The 20931-nt window shown below is 43.8% G+C and overlaps 1 protein-coding gene across 1 annotated transcript in view; it reads right to left on the reverse strand.

Moving 5' to 3' along the window:
• Positions 1–20931, reverse strand: part of MANBA (mannosidase beta) — a 157674-nt gene that overhangs the window by 122639 nt on the left and 14104 nt on the right. Inside the window, exons 3-5 of the mRNA XM_030190756.1 lie at positions 11841–11935; positions 6190–6295; positions 717–887 (exon numbers count right to left, since the gene is read on the reverse strand). Coding sequence (XP_030046616.1) covers positions 717–887; positions 6190–6295; positions 11841–11935 — 372 coding nt within the window. The remainder of the gene's footprint in view (positions 1–716; positions 888–6189; positions 6296–11840; positions 11936–20931) is intronic.

Below are 20931 nucleotides of genomic sequence, written 5' to 3' on the forward strand. Positions count from 1 at the left end.
GTGAAATAAATTTAAAGAAATAAACACTCAAGTCCAAAAATAAGGGGATTCCAAGAATCAAATGCAGGATTATCATGTCTCTAAATCAAAATACGCGGCATATAGAACAGAGCATAAATTTAAACTCCAGCTATTGGTCTTCTAGCTGATATAAATGTTGTTAATTGTTGAGAGTCCAGGAATACATATTTTACTTGACTCAGTCTAACAACACATTTACAGGGAAAATGCAAATGAAATGTCCCTCCTAGTTGAAGTATAGCTGACTTCAGCAGAAGAAACTCCCTACGACGCTTTGCGTTTCCTTGGCTATGTCTGGAAACAGGTTTACCTTCAAGCCGAGAAAAAGCTTCTCTCGGTTTTTAAAAAATAATTTAAATAGCCATTTTTATCAGGACGATAAGAGCATTTTATCACTGTTACTCAATTACAGTTGGATAACTTAATATGGCCAGGGACATAATGTGACTCACCCAAAGCAATACAAAGGATTAGTGGTCCAGCTGGTACAAGCTTGCATTCGCCAGATTTCTTCCAAGAGGCAGGTCAGTGCTAAAACCACTAATCCGCACACCCTTTCCGATTTCTCTATCTATGCTCTAGTTCCTCAGTGTGTCCCTGAGGATTTCTGAGAGTATGAATTACAGCAATGACTACATTCTAAGCAACTGCATGAAAACTGAAAAGTGGCTAAGCAGGGTCGCAGGCACGCTTACCTTTCGAATAAAGTTCACGTGGCACTCTCCCTTCTGCACAGATGGAGGGCACTCGGGAGGCACGGGGTAAGCTGTGTGAGCTCCGCTCTCACCTGCTGCGTAGGATACTGCTGAGGAGAACCGAATTTCTAGGAAGTTGTCACTTTTTATTACATCGGTAATATCAAAGATCTACACAAAAAAAAAAGTGTGCTAATGAATGTTGTGAGCTTTTTTTCTTTTGTAGCACTGAATTTCATGGCATAGATTTACAAACAAAAACAAAACAGCTAAAAAAAAAGCGTCACATTCCAAAGTAAGCAAAACAAAAACCCGCAAAGTAATAATAAATTAAAAAATTACATGTACTCTAACAGTATCTACAAAATGAATTATCATATATCAAAAATAGGAGAATGAGGGCAATTCCATAAAGGGGCACTTATTTTTAGGCACCAAGAAGGCACCTATTCTATAAAGGATAAAGGGGGTCATGGACTTGATATACTGCCTTTCAGTGATATAACCAAAGTACAGTAGTTTACATATTCTATGCAGGTACGTTCTGGGGAAATAGAGGGTTAGGTGACTTTCCCAAGGTCACAAGGAGCTGCAGTGGGAATTGAACCCAGATCCCCACGTTCTCAGACAAATGCACTAACCACTAGGCTATGTAAGAACCTATGGTCCTTTATAGAACATCAGTGTAACCAGGCACATACTAGGCACATATGTCTTTAGGCATGAAGACTTACCCCAGCCATATAGCTGGTGCAAATGCTTCCACCTAGATTGAGGAGAAACGTGTGTAACTTATAGAATACTAGAAGTGTGAACCCCACTTACACTCTGACCATGTGAACATCCACTGGTAAAGTACGTACCACTGAAGACAGGCACACATACTTATGGAATATCATGTAAAGGAGCCAGATTATTGTCATTTATGCACGTATGTGTTCACATATGTGTATAAATGACTAGAATACGTTTACATGTATACATGCCAACTAAATCTAGGCAGCTCCTTGTTGCAGAGGTTTTCAACCCAGTCCTCGAGGCACACGCAGCCAGTTGAATTCAATGGGGATATCCTGAAAATCCCGAGTGGCTGACTGGGTTGCAGTGGCGTATCAAGGGGGGGGGGGGGGGCGGTGGGTGCGGTTCGCCCCGGGTGCACGCTGCTGGGGGGGGGGTGCCGCGTGCCTGTCCGCTACGTTTGTTCTGTGCTCCCTCTGCCCCGGAACAGGTTACTTCCTGTTCCGGGGCAGAGGGAGCATGGAAACGAACGAAGCGGACAGGCGCGCGGCACCCCCACCCCCCAGCAGCGTGCACCCGGAGGGGGTTCTTTCGCTGGGGGGGGGGGTCATGCTGCACCCAGAGGGGGGGCGCTGCACCCCTAGGAACGCCATTGCTGGGTTGAAAACCCCTGCCTTACAGAATTACCTCCATTATGGAAGTTATAAAATTACCTTCAATACATTAAGTGTAAAAGGTCATCTAGATTGAGAAGGCAAGAAGGAACTTAATTGTAGCCTATTTTATTAGGACAAGTAGACACCCATTTGTCTTTATAAAATACCAGCACAAATCCTGGAGAAATCACACCAAAAATGAAGCTTGGAAGCAGATCAAAATGTTCATGTAAATATGCATGCACAATCGTGAATCCATCTGCCCTCTACCCCAACTCCATCCCAGAACTGGGATGCACATTGCACAAGATAATTCTACAAGAGGCATTCTGAATGCATATACTGGTATACTGGCACACAAATGCTTTATAAAATGACCCTCATTTTGTCCAATGATATGTGAAAATACAATTTTGTAGACAGTGTTATAGTACATGCAATTTGTCATCATTTCTGGCTTTGTTTATTTTTTACAGATTTCCAGATAACGCACTTAAAATCAAAGTACAGAGCCAGCCTAGCCATATGCATAACATTTCAAAAGAACCAAGTTTGATTTCATTGCTCAGCTCCTGAACCTTGAGTTGGGATGATGCAAAGGAAAGAGTGAGTTGATGCACAATGGAGATATCTAGCGGTTAAACTCAAGGGGGGGGCATTCGCCAAGTTCCAAAAGGATCTGTGACTACTGGCCTGGAGAAATGGGCTGTGAAGGGGAGGGAAAGACTATTAAAAAAACAAACTTCCAGAAATGAAGGTTTATGATGTTGCAGTTCAGGTAGGAGGCTACTGCCAGGCCAAAAGAGAAAAAAATGTATATCAAGACATAAAAGACCAATAACCAAGGGCAAGTTTGCAAACAGGCAGACAGAAGCACACTGGGTTGATGATCTGTGATCAGATGAGTGAAGAAATATGGAGGAGAGAGAGACTTAACACCTAAACTCTTTTCTCATCTCCAATTTTTGACCAAGCTTCACAAAGCCCGAATATGAGGTTTGACATCAGAGCCAGGATCACTCTGGAAGATCAAGTTCCATTTCCAAATCGATCCCGAACTTACACCCAGTGCAATTCTGGAAGGCAAGGGAAGTTAGGTCCTGCTGGAACTGCTATTTCTTACATGAGATTCCTGCTTTGTGTACATTTTCCACATCAGGCACCGGTCAAGACTGAAGCCTTGAAAACTGGTACTACCACTTGCAAATTTCAGACTTGTGGTAATTCAACCCAACTGTGTGCCTGATCAAGCCCAATCCATTTCATTCCATACCTTGATGGGCAATGTGCTGATATATCAATAACAGTACTTTTCATTCCACTCAAGGAAGTGGCTGTATTTTCAGCAACTGTAGTTGAGAAAAAGAGGTAGAGTCTCATGTGTGTGAAAGCTGCTAAAACTACCTTCAAACCTGGAGAGCATGCTTTGATGCTCAGTTACTCTTTTGCAGTTCTAGGTGAAAGGTAGAAGATGATTTCAAGAGTCAGAAAAACAGAATATGTTGCCTGACAAGGACCTTAAGGTTTCTGTTTCTGGGAAGTCTGTTTCTATGACTGTTGAAGTAAACCAGTACCTTTCACACTTACACCTAGCTTTCTGAAGTCAACCTACAGGAAAATAAAAATAAAATGTCATAAACAAAACAGTAAGAAAAAGGAATAAAGTCTCCCTTCTTTAAAGCCTCTCCAAAGTAAGGCCAACCACCATCTTTGTTTAGAAAGTATCCTTGGTGCATGTTTTAAGAGCATGGCTCTGAAAGCAAACGTTACAATCTATTGTGAGGAAGACCATTTAGGAGGAAGCCGAATCGAACACACAAGAAATAAACCCAAAAAAAGAACAGACATTGAACAAACTGCTACCAACTGGGTGCTCTATACATTCAAATTGTGGCTTGGATCACAATAGGTTAACCAAGGGAATGTAGAAAAATTCAAAAGGATGTCGTCTTTCCCATTGACCCAAAAGATGTATTTTAAACAGATACCCTACTCGTTTTTGCTCTCTATACAGCATAATAAAGAGAAGAGAGGCCGGCCTTGACTGCAGTACTATGGTTCTTCAGTCATGCAGCAGACCCTGAAGTGGATCTTCCTCAGGGCCTGTGAGACATCGTGGAAAGTAGTTATTCAATCGATGGGAGAAGGCAGGACAGCTGCATTGTGCAGAGGAAAACTGCTGCCAAAAACATGAGAATGAAGGAGTCAGCCTTGGAAGAGCTTTTCGCTCTAGTCTTAGGCAAGCAGAAGTTGTTCACTCTATAGCAGTGGTTCTCCAACCTGTCCTGGTTTTCAGGATATCCCTAATGGATATGCATCCTGACTTATGAATAACAGTACAATAGTTTTTTATATACGAACTTCTCTAATAGCAAAAAATTGTTTTATTCATATAAACATTTTAATTAACAATCTTCTGTCCAAGATTCCATGCACTCCAAACATTCACACCATCACACTCACACAATCAACCTACAATCAATTGCACTGTGAAACAAAAACTCACTGCAAAAATATGTGCAAAGATTCACATGAATACTACATATATAGTGCGTCAATCTTCTTAGTATACTTGCAGCGCTCTAACACAGCGAGTACTGCTTCCAGAGTCCTCCAAAAGTTGGTAACTTGAATATAATATAATACAGTCTAGTGATTTCTCCAAATGGCACAACAATGATTAAAAGCTGAAAATACGCAAGTTCGCTCCACACTGCTCACAGCGACAGACAGCTGTAGACGTCATCAAAAGGTGCCAAAACACTGGCGCTACTAGTTCAAACAAGGCGCCAGGAATTCTGAAAATTCAAATTTTAAGTCTCAGCATATTCCGTGCGCTGAAAAGCTCTCTCTCCATAAAGGTATTCAAAAAGGTCTTCAACACTTCAATGCACCAAATGTGCCCTCGGCCACTAGATTTTTCACCCAACGCGTTTCGCCTTGGCGTCTTCAGGGGCTAGATCTCATTGTGGCGTACATCTGATTGAACACCCATAGGTTAGCAGGCACCGCGTCTAGGCTGTTCCCAGACGCCGAGCATGCCCTAATGGATATGCATGAGAGAGAGAGTTGCCTATAATAGAGGTGAAATACATGTAAATCTGTGTCATGCATATTCATTAGGGATATCCTGAAAACCCAACTGGCTAGTGGTCCTCCAGGTCAGGTCTGAGAACCACTGTTCTAGAGGAGTTCTGAATTGTGTGGAGCTTCTTTATCCCCACAATGAACAGAGCCACTACAATGATGATTGCCTGCATGCCAACATAATGACCCAGTGCTGCACACTTCCGAGTTCCTCATCCACATTTGTGGATTGTCTCTATGCAAACGAACAGATCTGCACCCTACTTAAACAGCCAAGTGCCAGAGTATGTTACAGAATACACATCAGAAAATTGTCAATTATGTGCGTAAGTGCCAGGTGCTATTCTATAATGGATGTGCCAAAGTTGCTTAGCATGTAACTGCGAGGGAGGCGTACATGTGGCCTGAGCTAGAAAGGCCATGGGCATGTCACCAAGTGATGCGTCAAACTTATTGAATACTATCAGTTGCACACATTAATTCATAGACACACCAACTTAACCAGGCATTAACCTGTAATAAGTGGACACGCCTATATTTCAGCATGCCAACATGGCTGTGTGTTAGTATTCTATAATGGCTTAGGCACGCCCTAAAGCTGTTACAGAATTGGCACTAAGTGCACTCCATTGTGGTACCTACATCTTGGCACCTTGTTATAGATCTGCCCCGATACAGACTGCAATGGAAACATTCGAAAGCTGCAAGGCGGTATATCTTAATTCTGAAATGTTACCATAATACACAAAAGAACTTCATGAACTAATGTAAGTCCTGTAACACAATGGTGCTGAAATCGTATGCATGTAAGTTTAGCTCACACAAGGAGCAGGGGAAAGGAGTTCAGCTGTTACAGAAGTAAAGCTCAATCAATCTGGTGGCTCAGATTGCTAGCCCATGATATTTTAATTAAAAGTTTCTGGAATGTTCTGCATTTCACATATGGACAACAACTGGACTTAGCTTTAAAATGCAATAACAGGTTTACTCACATATTTTGTGAACATGTTGTCTGTTCTCCCAACAGTAACATTGTTGATAAAGATTTTTGACACTGTATCTATTCCCTCGCAAACCAAATTCACTTTCTGTAGTTTGCTGTGGGGAAAGACAAAATTAGAGGAATATTACAAATCATTCATTTTCAGAAGTATTTTAAGTAAGTATGTATGTAGAGAGTTCAATTCAATATTAGCCACAGGCAAAAATAGTTTGGCTTGTTTTCCAAATTTCTGAAACCTTTCTCAATTTCAGGCACACAGAGGTGTGCTAGAAACAGAGAAAAGTTCCTTCAAAAAAACATAAAACATGGCAGATAAAGACCGTAAAGCCTATCTAATTTTCCCATCCATACCATCAGCTCTACAATCCTTTCCTCCCCCTCAGAGATCCTCAGTACTTATCCCATACTTTATTGAATTCTGATACTGTTCTTGTCTCCTGACTCCACTGGGAGGCTGTTCCACATGTCCACTACCTTTACTGCCTTCCAGCAACAGATTCCACAGCTTAATTATAAGCTATGTGAAAAGAAACTTTGCTAAGATTTGTTTTCAATCTGATGGACAATGTTGTGTCCTCTTGTTTAAGTGTTGCACCAAGCATTTCCGTTCATTTGTCTGACATTTCTTGGTTAAAGTTCCTAGACTTGGCATTGTTTAAATACTGGTGACTTTACCTCTACTTGACTGAGTTTGAACTATTTCAACTGTGCTGTATCCAGCTGACCTCTGTTGCAGGCATTCCATCAAAACATGGCCCAGGTTGGGTCTACTTTAAAAAAAAAAAAAAACTGTTCCTAAACCAATTCTTGGGGCCTATTGGGCTTCTTTTGCTTAGCTCTTCTTGAGACCTATACATCTTTCTTAATAATCAACATACTGATAGATCATACAGATCATAGAATTCTGGGCATAGTGAATTAAGGACCCCTGATACAGAAACACATGCTGAAACGCAGCCGTGTCAGGTCATATCAATAAAGTGGTTCCAATAGTGTGGCTCTCTTTTTGGCCATCTAAGTCTTTTCTTCTTTTACTCAGATTTCTTTGCCATCAAATACATTTTCTCCTGCTGCCAGTCAGCTGTCAGACTGTTTATATTTGATCTGTGACTGGCTAACTGAAAATCATCTAGAATTGAACCCTACATAAAACAGCAGACCATAAAACCATTCCTAGAAATGTATCCTCAGTACCTGTTGAGAATGTTTTCTATCTCCAGTTCATACAGTTAAGAGTCTGGGTTTTAAGGTGAACTCATACCTCAAATTTAATGATCAGGTTCACTTTGCTGTTTTTCCTACTTTTTGTAAGCTTCCCTATGTTACATATATTGAAGTATTTCATCCTGTCTGGGGATTTCTGCCTGACTCTTTTGGTCCTTTCAGGTTTGAATTATTGTAATTCAGTTCACTTCAAGCTGTACAAACTTCTGCACAACATTTATTAACTGGCAGTTCTCAGCAGGATTATGTTACCCTTACCCCCCACCCCCAGCCACCTCTCACTTGCTAGCACCACATTGGTTTGCACAATGCATTCAGTTCTATATATGTTCTAAATTTAAAATCAATAGAAGGAAAGGTCCAGAACACATGAAGAATTGTTTTTCAGTTTTATTTGAGGCTAAATTTAACTTACACTCTTAAGATGAGGAATCTTTGGGAGGGATTTCTACGGTGTTGTGATGCTTTAATTTGGAGACCCAGGGGAAGGGGAGGATAGGGATGGTTTTGTAGGAAGGTTGGGGGAGGGTGGGAGGTGGTGTACATATTAACAAGTGGTTAATTCTAGTCTGTTTAGCTGGTAGGCAGGAAAGGGGACTATAAGAGTCCAGATCCCTTCGTCTATCACTAACTAGAGAGAGATGGAACGGAAGAGAATATGCAAAGGTTGGGAGGGGAGGGGAAAGGACATTTCTATGATATGCTAATCTAATATGGCTTCATACAAACCCACTTCATTATTTAATCTTGTTTTCCTTCTATATGCTGCTATCTTAGTTGTATTCTTTATGATTCTATGTTTCTAATATATGATAGCTACTGGCTGTTCTTTGTATTGCCTGTTACATTAATAAAAAAAAAAGATTTTTTGAAAGGGGAGTTACGGAGAGTTGGGAAGTGTTAAAATATTGTCATTATCTCTGAGCCTGGCTTATTCAGTTTTTATGTAGCTGTTATCAAGCAATGTTTGAAGTTTTTGTTGCACATGACTATAAAGATATTTCAAAATAAAAAAGATTTTCAAATGTTCGCAGATCAACAGTATTATTTAAAATGGCTGGGTTTGTCCTGGGTACAAGTGATCATGCATAACGAAGATGGGCTGCATTCTCTCTTCGCACATTGGGTCAACTGTGGAAAGAGGGGGAGTTCCTTTCTTATCAAGATTTACAAGACGAATCTGGATTACCCAATTGGGATGCTTTCCATTATGTTCAGCTAAGGGCCTAGTGGTTAGGGTGGTCTTCATATTTCTCTGGAGATTGGAACCAGGTGCAACCACATCTATTGGGATTTAGGTCCCATTGATGAGACCATCCAGGACTATGGGGAGAATAGTCATGCTCTTGATCCAGTGGGGATTGTTGAGGCGATCAGATGGATTGAGAGGAGCAAGGAGAACAGTGTGGACTGTTCTGCACCTGTATGGTTATGCTAGAAGGGTACTGCTGCAAAACTGGCTGAAGTTCAGTTGCTTGCAGGATGGTTGCGCTGTACTGAACAAACCTCCTAAGAAGTTGTATGAGGACAGAGCAGATAAGATGCAGCTGTATCTGCTGGACTGACAGGCATTGTGCCTTGACTGGATTTTATTTCTGCTTAGGAAGAGGAGGGGTGTCCCTTTATGGAGAATGAGGAAATTTTGCTTTTTTAGCAGTGGAAATCTCAAAGAACTGGTGATGAACAGAAAGCAATTGTCCCCTTCCTTCATTGTGAGAAGTAGACTGTCTAGCCTCTTTTCCTTTGTCAGGATGGTGGCTTCCTGACTTATGGGAAGTTTGCTTTTTCTTTTCTTTATGTTTGGTTGTTTACTTACAGTACAATCAGACCGCAGAAACTGTGAGAGGTTGTCTATGGAAAAAGAAGGTGATAGAGTAGAGTGTCAGACTTGTGAGTTCTTGTACTACGTAGAGCGCTGCTGAGCCCGGTACTCGGACCAGGTTCTGCTTGGCAGCCGGACAACCACGGGTTTAACCTGTGCTGACCGCTGTTCCCCAGAGGTTGAGCCCCTAGGTGCGGGCAGCCTGCAGGACTTACGAGACAGAGCTGGAAGCGGGGTGGTGAACATATCGGCCAGGCAGGCAGCAGGTCAAGAGAGTAATCCAGGTACAGGCAAAGTCAGTAGGCAGGCAGCAGGCAAGAGAGTAATCCAGGCACAGGTAAAATCAATAGGCAGGCAGCAGGTCAAGACAGTAATACAGGTACAGGCAAAGTCAGTAGGCAGGCAGCAGGCAAGAGAGTAATCCAGGCACAGGTAAAGTCAATAGGCAGGCAGCAGGCAAGAGAGTAATCCAGGTACATGCAAAGTCAGCAACGAGGGACAAAGTAGAGAAGACGCAAACTACTGAGCAAGTAACACCTACCAAAGTAGAAGCCGAAGCCTGGAGTCCAGGAAGAGCTCAGCTGATAAAGTGCTGGCGTCTGACATCAGCAGGGAACCGGCAGGGAGAAGGAGAAGGAGCACAGCCATAGGACAAGAGCAGGGGAAGGAGGAACCGGAAGACCAACAGGAGAGAAGCAAGGGAAGCCAGGCAAAGAAAGAGCAAACCCAGGTGCATGGAAGCAAAGCAATCAAGGAGCCTGGAATCCAGGCAGAGAGAGAGAGAGCAGACCCAGGTGCATGGAAGCAAAGCAATCAAGGAGCCTGCAGCCAGAGAAGAACTACACACACATGGCTCAGGGCTGTGCCAGTCAAGTGTGCCTGTTGATGGGACCCCGAGCAGCCCGAGGATGCCGCTTGTGTTGAGGTAGGGGACATGACATAGAGTGACAGTCCTACTTTGGAAGGCTTGCACTCCAGAGGCCCCCCCCCCCCCCCCTCAGCCACTGGACATAGAATAAGAGTTGTGCGGCTGTTCTGTCACTGGTCTTTTCCAAAGTTATTTTAGCAAGCAGAACATGACCGTCTTACTAGAATACAGGCACAGTGACCCTCTAGTATAGGACCACACTTAATATTTTAGCTGTATTTACATTAATACATGCTTACAGGTTTGTTGACCCCCTGAAGCAGGCTCACACACTGAAACACGGCCGTGTCGGATCTCAGATGTTTTGAATTTATTACAACATTAAAGGTCCTTAAACTTTGAAACTCCTCATTGGTTTTGCCTCACTACCTGGTAGCTGTCAGTATTTTTGCCATCCTCTACAACTCTAAGCCCCGGAGAAGTGTAAGCCATCACAGGAGCAGGCATCTGGGACAGTGCTGTCATGTCCAGGAAAAAAAAGGGGAAAATTGAGTGCTGGGTCAGAGCCACAGGGAAGTGGCAAGCTAGCTTTGAACAAATAAATACAAGCTTCGGCATTTACTGAGGAAAAACTTGACAGGGGCAAAAGGAGAGAACCTGACATATCTGGCGAACATTAAAGATTGAGGGGGGGAGGACCCCAAGGCAGCACAGGAGCCCCCATTCATGATCAGAGAGGTCTCAAAAATCCATTTTCTGTAGAATTGAGGGGCTGACATTTTTGGGGAGGTGAAAACATCACATCACTAAAACTGCTTTACCATTATATTATGAATTATAAGTTTGACTATGCATTAGAACAGTAATAATCACCAAATTCCTCAATATACTATGTTTGTTTGAGGTCTCCCTGAGGGAGGAGATTCCAGAGGGCCTTGGATTCTCTGCGCTGCCACCAGAAACACCGCAGTTTTAAAACACAAGAACAGGAAGTATCTGTTCTCACGTTTAAACCTGCAATTGTACTAGTGGCAGAACAAGGAAATCAAGGCGGTCAGAGCAGAACAGCACACTCTGCCTGTGGTGAAGGGTGAACCAGTGAGTCAAGCTTTTGGTGATCTTGAACTTTGGCACCCTGAGCTAGAGCCTCACCTGGTTCATACCTTAAGCCAGACCTGTCTTTAAGCATGTATTGAGATAGCCACTTTACTTAGCATTTGTGTGTCTGTGACTCTCAGTCACACTGAAAATGACCATTTCCAGTACAGCAAAGGATTTTCATGTTTATTTGCTATATCACCTTTCACCTCATTGCATTAAAGCGGTATACAGATTTATTGCTCATGATGGATTAGATAGCCTTCCGATGTCATCATTCAATAACAAAAACAGGAACATAGGTGTAAATATTCAAGGAGCAGTGGATTTTCTTTTTTTAAATATATCTTTATTTTCCCACTCCTGAAGATCCAGGAGAAAGGAAGGAAATGTGCAGATAATATGTGCTTCCAAATGATAGAGCTCACTAACGGGAAACAGCACATGCTGACAGTCCAAAACATGCCTAATACACATGTCTTATAACACACAATGGTAGAGTGACTGGGCAGGAGAATATGAGGGTGTTCAGACACTTATTTTTGACAGGCCCTTTCAGGTAGTCTATCATACTATAAAACAGATCCATATGTATAAAATATATATATATATATTTTTAATATTCCACCTGATGTCAGCTGGAAGCTTGAATGGTCTGCTATAGGTCCAATTATCCAGCGAGATCCATCTATAGGTCAGGTCATTAAATCGATAGTAAGGATCCTACAGAGGTAAAAAAGAAATTAAAGTATGAGCAAAGCGAGGATACTTACTTGTAGCAGGTATTCTCTGAGGACAGCAGGCCAGACAATCTCATTTGTGGATGACATTAACTGTATCACCCGTTGCGGACCGCTTTCACAGCATATAGCTTTAAGAGCATGCACCAGCATCCCCACTGCGCATACACGAGTGCCTTCCCACTTGCTACAAGAGCAAGGGACCAGCAGTACAGTATATTAGCTACACAAAAACAACTCCAAGGGGAGGTGGGAGGGTATGTGAGAATGACTGGCCTGCTGTCCTCGGAAAATACCTGCTACAGGCACGTATCTTCGCTTTCTCCAAGGACAAGCAGGCCATGTCATACTCACATGTGGGAATCTCTAGCTACCAGGCTCACCGAAAACTACAATAAGAAATTGGAACTCACAATGTCAAGTTCAAAATACTAATCAACCTGAAACTATATATGTACAACATGAGCGTGCAGCCTGGTATCCCAGGAACAAAAGGTAAGATGTTCCTCTACGACAATCCAAAAAAGACACCAAAGAAGAAGAGAAAGATGAACGACTCACAGGCTGGGAGTTACAAATAAAATCACTTTATTGTAGCACCAACGATAATGACCCAACACGGGTCCATGTTTCGGCAGACAAACCGCCTGCTTCAGGGGTCACGTACAAACACTCTGCAACCGCTGTAGTGTGATATACTTGCTGCACTATAGAGTGCAGCCTGGAACAGAACAAAATGGGCCTAAGAGGGTGGAGTTGGATTCTAGACCCCAAACAAATTCTGCAGAACTGTCTGTCCAAACCAACCATCGCGTTGGGTATTCTGCTGAAGGCAAAAGTAAGAAATTAATGTGTGGACTGAAGACCATGTTGCAGCCTTGCAAATTTCTTCTATAGAGGCTAATCTCAAGTGGGCTACCGATGCAGCCATGGCTCTGACATTATGAGTCTTGATATTACCCTCAAGAGTCAGCCCAGCTTGTGCGTAAGTGAAAGAAATGCAATCTGCCAGCAAACTGGAGATTGTGTGTTTCCTGATGGTAACCCCCATCCTGTGGGGATCAAAAGAAACAAAAACCTGGGTGGGCTGTCTGTAGGGCCTAGTCCACTCCAAGTAAAAGGCCAATGATTGTTTGCAGTCCAAAGTGTGCAGTACACTTTCACCAGGATGGACATGAGGTTTGGGAAAGAATGTTAGAAGAACGATCGACTGGTTCAGATGGCACTCCGACACAACCTTAGGCAGGAACTTAGGGTACATGCGGAGAACTACTCTGCTATGATGAAATTTAGTGTAAGGTGGACCCACTACTAGGACATGAAGCTCACTGACCCTGTGAGTTGAAGTAACAGCCATCAAAAACAAGACCTTCCAGGTCAAGTACTTCAGATGACAGGAATCAAGTGGCTCAAAGGGAGCTTTCATCAGCTAAGTGAGGATGACGTTGAGGTCCCATGACACAGGTGGAGGATTGATAGGGGGCTTTGTCAATAGCAATGGAGTGAACAACTAGAGACTGTCCAAAGATGGGCTTACCTTCCACATGGTGATGGTAAGCACTAATTGCACTGAGGTGAACCCTTACAGAGTTGATCTTGAGACCAAAAGTGGAATGGCATAAAAGGTATTCAAGTAGGGTCTGTGTAGGACAAGAAAGGGGATCTAGGGCCTTTTCCTCACACCAGACGGCAAACCTCCTCCTTTTGAAAGAGTAACACCTTTTAGTGGAATCTTTCCTGGAAGGCAGCAGACCCTGGAGGCATCCTCAGGAAGATGCAAGGAAGCAAATTCTAAGATCTCAACATCCAGGCTGTGAGGGCCAGGAACTGGAGACTGAGATGCAGAAGAGATCCCTCATTCTGCATGATAAGAGTCAGAAAACACTCCAATCTCCAACTTTCTTCAGAAGATGACTCCAGAAGAAGTGGGAACCAGATTTGCCTGGGCCAATAAGGGATGATCAGAATCATGGTTCCGCGGTCTTGCTTAAGTTTCAGCAAAGTCTTCTCCACAAGAGGGATGAAAGGGGAAGGCATTCGACACTAGTCTGTCACATGCCCTGAACCTGGAACAGTACTAAAAGACTTTGTGATTGAATGACGCAGCAAAGAGATCCACCAAGGAGGTGGCCCATACTCAGAAGATCTCGCGGGTAACACTCATGCATGAGGTTGCATGACCCTGCTCAGTCTGTTGGCCACAGTGCTGGATTTGCCTGCCAGGTATGTGGCCCTGAGAACTATCCTGTTCTGGACAGCGCACTGCCACATCCAGACGGCTTCCTGACACAGAGGGTATGATTCGGTACCCCCCCACACACACTGCTTGTCGGTGTAATACATTGCAACCTGATAGTCTGTTTGAATGAGTATAATTTGGGTCAACAGCCAATTGCTAAAAGCATTTTGAGTATTCCAGATTGTCTGTAGCTCCAGAAGGTTGATCTGAAGATCTGTTTCCTGAACCAACCAAGCACCCCGAGTGTGAAACCCATCCAAGTGAGCTCCCCACCCCAGGCACGATACATCCATCGTCAGCACCTTCTGGGGCTGAGGAATTTGGAATGGAAGTCCCCCGGTCAAACTGGATCAAACTGTCCACCAGAGGAGGGACTGAGCCAACTCCAGTGTTACCCAGATGACATCCGCTAGATTCCCAAAGGCCTGACACCACTGGGAAGCTAGGGTCCACTAGATGGTTCTCATATGAAGACATTCCAAAGGAGTGACATGCACCATGGAGGCCATGTGGCCTAGTAACCTCAACATCTGTCGAGCTGTGATCTGCTGGCTGGCTCGAACCCGAGTGGCGAATGCAACTAGAACGTCCGCCCTCAGCACAGAGGGAAAGGCTTAAGCTTGCTGCATGTCTAGCAGTGCTCCAAGTCTGTAATAAACTTAGAATCTTGCTATCCCATACATCAAATAATATATCTATGTGGATGAGGTTTACAAATCTAAAAATCAGAAAGAGAAAAAGAAGAAAGAAAAAATGGGGAAAATTGCAGCAGGAGCAAGAAACAGAACTACAATGAAATGATAGGAAAGATGGGGTTTCAGAAGAGACAAAGGGAAGGATTGCAGGACTAAGCTGGCCAGCAGGCCCATCCCACAGGAAGTCTTAGGAAAGTATAAAAGCAACCTCAAAAAGGAATGTTTTGAGATCCGTTTTGAATTTTATTAGGCAAGTCTGTGATCTAACGTAAAGGAGAACAGCATTCCATAAGGTGGGGCCTGCAACTGAAAGAACAGACTCATATGTAGTATCTTTCATGTCTGATATGGCAAAAAGAAGGCACAATCAGAAGGGTTGTTGGGATGCGCGGAGTGCATAAGAGGGGACGTACGGGATCAGAGCATGTGCCAAAAAGGAAGGAGATTCAGAATTTTTAATTTTGAATATCAAAAGGAGAATTTTATAGGTGATGCAATGTCCAACCAGTAACCAGTGTGCACCTCTAAGAAGTGGAGTAACATGATCACATTTCTTTGACCAAGAAATTAGCTTAATGTGTTTTGAATAAGTTGCATATGACACAAATCTTTTTGTCTTAAACCTTTATGTAGTAAACTGCAGTAATCCAATTGTGAGAGAACAAGGGAATGGACTAGGATATTAAGGGCCAAGCAACAGAGAAGTGATCTGATAGAACATATAACACAGAGTTTGAAAAAACAGCATTGTATCAAATTTGAAAGTTGGAAACTTAAGGTATAGTCAAGAAAGATACCAAGGAGTTTGAGAGAAGGAACTATAGAAATCTGTACACCGCAAAGCAGAATTGGTGCAGAAAACGGCCAATCAAGTGGGTCAGAGCATAGAAGAGCTTTGGATTTTTCTGGGTTAAGTTTCAGTTTATTGTCATTGAGCCAGGAGGCTACATGTGTAAATTTGTCATTGAGGGTATGAATCTCCTGAGGGTTGGATGGATCCAGTGGTGCAAATATTTGGATGTTGTCTGCATATATGAAACCCGTAAGACCTATGGATTGAATAAGGGTTAGAAGAGGTGTCATGAAGATATTAAATAGCGTTGATGCTAAATGTCAGGGGATGAGATCTGGATAATGTATCCTGGCTCCAATGAACCCCAAATGCTGAACTGGGAGCAGATTGGACTTGGGTTAGTTTAAAACGAACCCTAGTAGCTCTAGCACACAAACAGTTCTCCGTATGGACTCCTGAGCACCTTTGACGTGTTCTTTACCAGCCAATCTTCCAGCTATGGAAACACATAAACTCCTATTCTGCATAGCAACGCTGCGACTACCACTAACACTTGGTGAAAACCCTGGGAGTTGAAGTGAGGCCAAACGACAACACGTGGGACTGAAAGTGACATAGCCTGGAAGTATTGGGATGCGAGTGTAGGCATCCAGAGAGCATAGCCAATCTTTTTCCTGAATCACTGGGCAAAGGGTGACCAGAGAAACCTGAACTTTTCTTTGACTAGGAATTTGTTCAGGGCCCTTAGGTCTAGGATGGGAAACATCCCCCCTGTTTTCTTTGGCTCTACCACGTGAACCTTTAGAAGGGAGGAGAGTTCCTCTGTGCATGCCTCCTTGTGCTGTGAAATGAAACAAGATGCTCTCTGAGGGCAATTTGGTGGTCTCCAACAACAATGCAGAGCATAAGAGACGGACAATTTGAAGAACCCACCAGTCAGAGGTTACAAGGGGCCACCTTTCTTGGAAAAAACTCAGCCTCCCTCCCACCGGTAGTTCATCCGGAATGGTCACTGTTATGGCAGCTATGCTCTGCTGGAGCCAGTCAAATATTTGCCCCCTGTTTTGACTGCTGTTGATGAGAACAAGTGTGCTGGGGCTGAGCCTGCTAAGGATGGCAAGACAAAGGAGTGTACCTTTGTCTCTGAAAGTAGTAGGGACCTCTCTTCAACTTGCCCGAAAACCTTTTGGATAAGGAGGGTGCAGAAGGCATCTGGTGGGAGAGTATTGATGGTATCAGTATGATTTTTTATGAGGTTGGCGACCTCCTTCACCTTCTGCCCAAAAAGGTTATTCCCCCAGCATGTGCATCAGCCAAACTCTGCTAGACCAGTGGGTCCAAGTCAGAGGCACACAGCCATGAGAGTCTGTGCATCACTATACTATGGGCAGACATCATGGATGCCACATCAAAAGTATCATAAGTGCCCCTGGCCAGAAACTTATGACATGCCTTCTGCTGCTTGACCTGCTGGCGAAGAGATTCAGCCTGCTCCAGTAGAAGAGAATCTGCAAAATCAGTCATATTGTACACCAAGTTCAGCAAGTAAAGGCTCGTGTGGCACTAGTATGACTGTATATAGGAGATGAGCATAGAGGCCTGATACATCTTTTTTTTTTTTAATTTGTACCCTGCGCTTTCCCACTCATGGCAGGCTCAATGAGGCTTAGGTACTTCCACCCAAAGAAGTCCAGAATTTGAGCTTCTCTGCCTGGCGGTGCCAAAACAAAGTCTCTGGAACTCCTGGCTCATTTGAGCGCAGATTCCACCACCAGGAAATAAGGCTACTGTGGCCTATCAAACTCAGGGGAATTCTGGGTCCAATACATGGTGTCAATCTTGGACCGACAGAGAGGACTCCTAGTTCTTCACCTGTCTCGCAAGATATTGTGAAGTGGGACAGTCACAGTCTCTCTAGGAGGAGAATAGTAGTCTAGGACCTCTAACATCTCAGCCCTGAGCTCGTCCTCCATCTTCAAATGAATAGGGATAGCAGCCACCATCTCCCTCACAAAAGCTGGGAAGGAAAGGCTCTCAGGTGAAGACTTCCTCCTTTTCTTGGAGGGGGGGAGGAGTCAGAAAGGATACCATAGGATTCCTCCTCCGAGAAGTACGGTGGATCTTCCTCAGACGCCCATGAGCGCTCCGTGTCAGTATCATCAAAAAACGCCTCATGGGAGGGCTGAGACCAAGACTGCCTCGACAAAGAGGAACCATATGCTTGCCTGGAAGGGCATCAAGCTGTAGGCTCCACCTTTGATTCCCTCGAAGCTTCCTCCATCGACGTCGAGGGGGTGCCAGCACGGGCGGTTGTAGGCACCAGTACTGGAGAACTTACCGCAGGCTGAGGGCCCTGCAGAGCAGCAGAGGCATAGCTGGTGCTAGCACCCCAGATGTCAATACACTCTGTTGGATAAGCCCTGCCAAATGCTCTTGGAGCATGACCCGGATGCGCTCATTGAGGGCTGACATTGGGAAATGCTGGGGCTGAATTGTCAGGGTTGGTGCAGGTGCCTGGTCCTGGCAGCATGAAGACCCCCACACTGGCACCTCCTTGATGGAGGGAGAGCACTCCTCCTGGCGCCGACACTACTCAGGGACCGGAACCCTCGGTGCCCCAGTGCTCTCGGCACCACGATATCGAGGGGGGAATCAATGCTTGTGATTGTTAGCCTTCGCTCGATGCCGAAAATTTACACTCCTTGGTGCTGACAAGGACAATGTTGAATCCACATGCGTCCTTGGTGTCAGGTCTGCTGCTGACCGGTCTCAGGGGCCCTGCACAGAGGCCAGCGCCACAGCAGGTGGAGACTGCTCAATGCACATCCAGTGCATCCCAGTGTCAGACATGGGTCTAGCAGCCATGGGGACCGATGCAGCTGATGCCAATGCAAGCACCGACGTCGATGTTGAGGTCAACTATTCGGGCCGGGCTTCAAAATTTTTCTCTCTGAGCCTCTGTGGACAGCCAGGTTCTCTTCTGCATATGTAGGAAAAGAAGACATCTGGAAGGCTGTGCTCTGGCTCCAAAAACACTGGAGACACCAAGAATGGGTGTCAGTTCCAGAGATGGTCCAATTGCACCGAGCACAGCGCTTGAAGCCATTTGGAGCCTTTGATGACATGTAAGGAACAACTGCCGTGGCCAAATCAAACAACTCGATGGTGATATCAAAAAGGGGCAAATCACAAAGAAAAAAGGAGGGGAAAAAATCTTGACTGGAGCTCAGGCCTAAGTAGGCCTCATGAGCATGGAAAAATAAGAAAACTTAAAAGTGGAGAAAAAAATCTAAAACTATAAGGGGAGGGAAGGAAAAAAAACTCCCAAAGAATTAAAATAACAAACTGGGGAAAAAATACCCTAAGGAGGAACAAAAACGTGCTCTAAAAGCAGCAATGCACCAGACACCAAGAGGAGCCACGAACAGCACGTTCTCTCCTGACAGCGGCGGATGGAAAGGCACTCACATATGCACAGTGGGAACACTGGTGCGTGCTTTTAAAGCTATATAGTAACATAGTAAATGATGGCAGATAAAGACCTACATGGTCCATCCAGTCTTCCCAGTCTATCAGCTATGATAGCTGGAGTGAAAAGATGTGAAACATGTTTCTTAGGTTCCAGGTTATATTATTTTTATTGTACAAGCCTGCCAAGACTCATCTGAAATCTCTAATTTTAAAAAAAGTGTTCCCATAAACTGAGTCAAGCGATGCCAAAACCTGTGAAAGCATTCTGCACCAGGCGACATGGATGACGTCACCCACATATGAGTATGGCACTGTCTGCTTGTCCTCGGAGAACTATATATCCAATCTGTTTTACTTCTTCAGTAACTTCAGTTTGAGTCATAGACAATGACTGCCAACTGGACAGTGCCACAGACTCCACTTATCTTTGACCTCTCCTCACTTCTTTTCACCAGGGATCCCTTTGCATTTATTCTGCTAGCTTTGTTGCCTCCACCACCTACATTGGCCCTTCCATGAAGTCAGCCCATTTTCTGCTGCCACTCCAGTCCCCTCACCAACGGCTTCTGGTTCTAGAAGAAGGGTTCCCAATCCTGTCCTGGGCAACTCCCCCAACCAGGCTATTTGCAATGCAAATCCATTTCTGTCATCTGACTGCATGGGAGCTCCATGTTCTAATCTCTGTAAGTGGCTGCTAACCTAACATCATAGTTATAAAGGTGGTACAATTAAAACATGTTTATTTTTAATAATTTTTAATGTGTTTATTCATTTGTAATCTTTTATAGATTATACTTATTGCTGCATTATGTATTAAGATTTATTTTACTTACTTTATGGAAAAGAAGAGTATTTGATACTATAAATAAGACACCAGACTTGCCCCATTATAACAAACAAATATGACAAAAACCTCAACAGTAATTCTGAAGGGTTAAGCAGCAGGGCTATCTACAACAAAAATATTCATTCTATGAGTGATTTTTACAAGCCTCTGGAGAATAAAAATTAAGGGCCCGATATTCAGCTAGCAGTGGTGAGCACTTTGCTCACCGCCGACAGAGCTATTCCTGGATATTCAAAGCCAGGCCCTGTCTGGGCTTTGGCTTTGAATATCTGGTTATTTTTCAGCCCGCTAACACATAGCCACTTAAGTCAATATTCAGCACTTATGCGGCCATGGATTAACGCATAAAAACAGGACAGGCTTTTATGCGCTAAACCTGGCCCATTTCCCCATCTATAACCACACCTCCTTTTTGGCTGCACGAGTTAGAAGTTAGGCACACTGCGTTATAGAATATGCTTAGCGAGTTGTGAGCGTAAATTCTAATTATTGCCAATTAGTGCTCATTATTGCTTGTTAAGTGCTGTTATCAATGCTGATTGGCTTGTTAAGCCAATTAAGTTACACACATTGTTACAGAATACCCTTGGATTTTGGCGCGGATCTCTAGGTGCACTATATAGAATCCGGGGGTTAAGGGCTGAACATCAGTACTTATCAAATGCTGACTCCGCCCCCCGGAACACCCCCAACATCATCAGCTTTTGAGTTAGGTATTAACCACGAATTTCAGCGGCACTTAACTGGTTAAGTGCCACTGAAAATTAGTGCCTAGCCCCGACCAAGCAATTTAACCAGTCAGCAGACAGCTAAATCGCTTTGAATAATCGGCCAAAATAAGTTTTGACAATTTTATCATAAATACTTTTGAAAGAGCTGGATCAACACTTTGGGGATCTAGTTAACATTTCAGATGCACCTTGATCAAATTACC

Source organism: Microcaecilia unicolor, chromosome 2 (assembly GCF_901765095.1).
Source record: "Microcaecilia unicolor chromosome 2, aMicUni1.1, whole genome shotgun sequence".
NCBI classification, from domain to species: domain Eukaryota; kingdom Metazoa; phylum Chordata; class Amphibia; order Gymnophiona; family Siphonopidae; genus Microcaecilia; species Microcaecilia unicolor.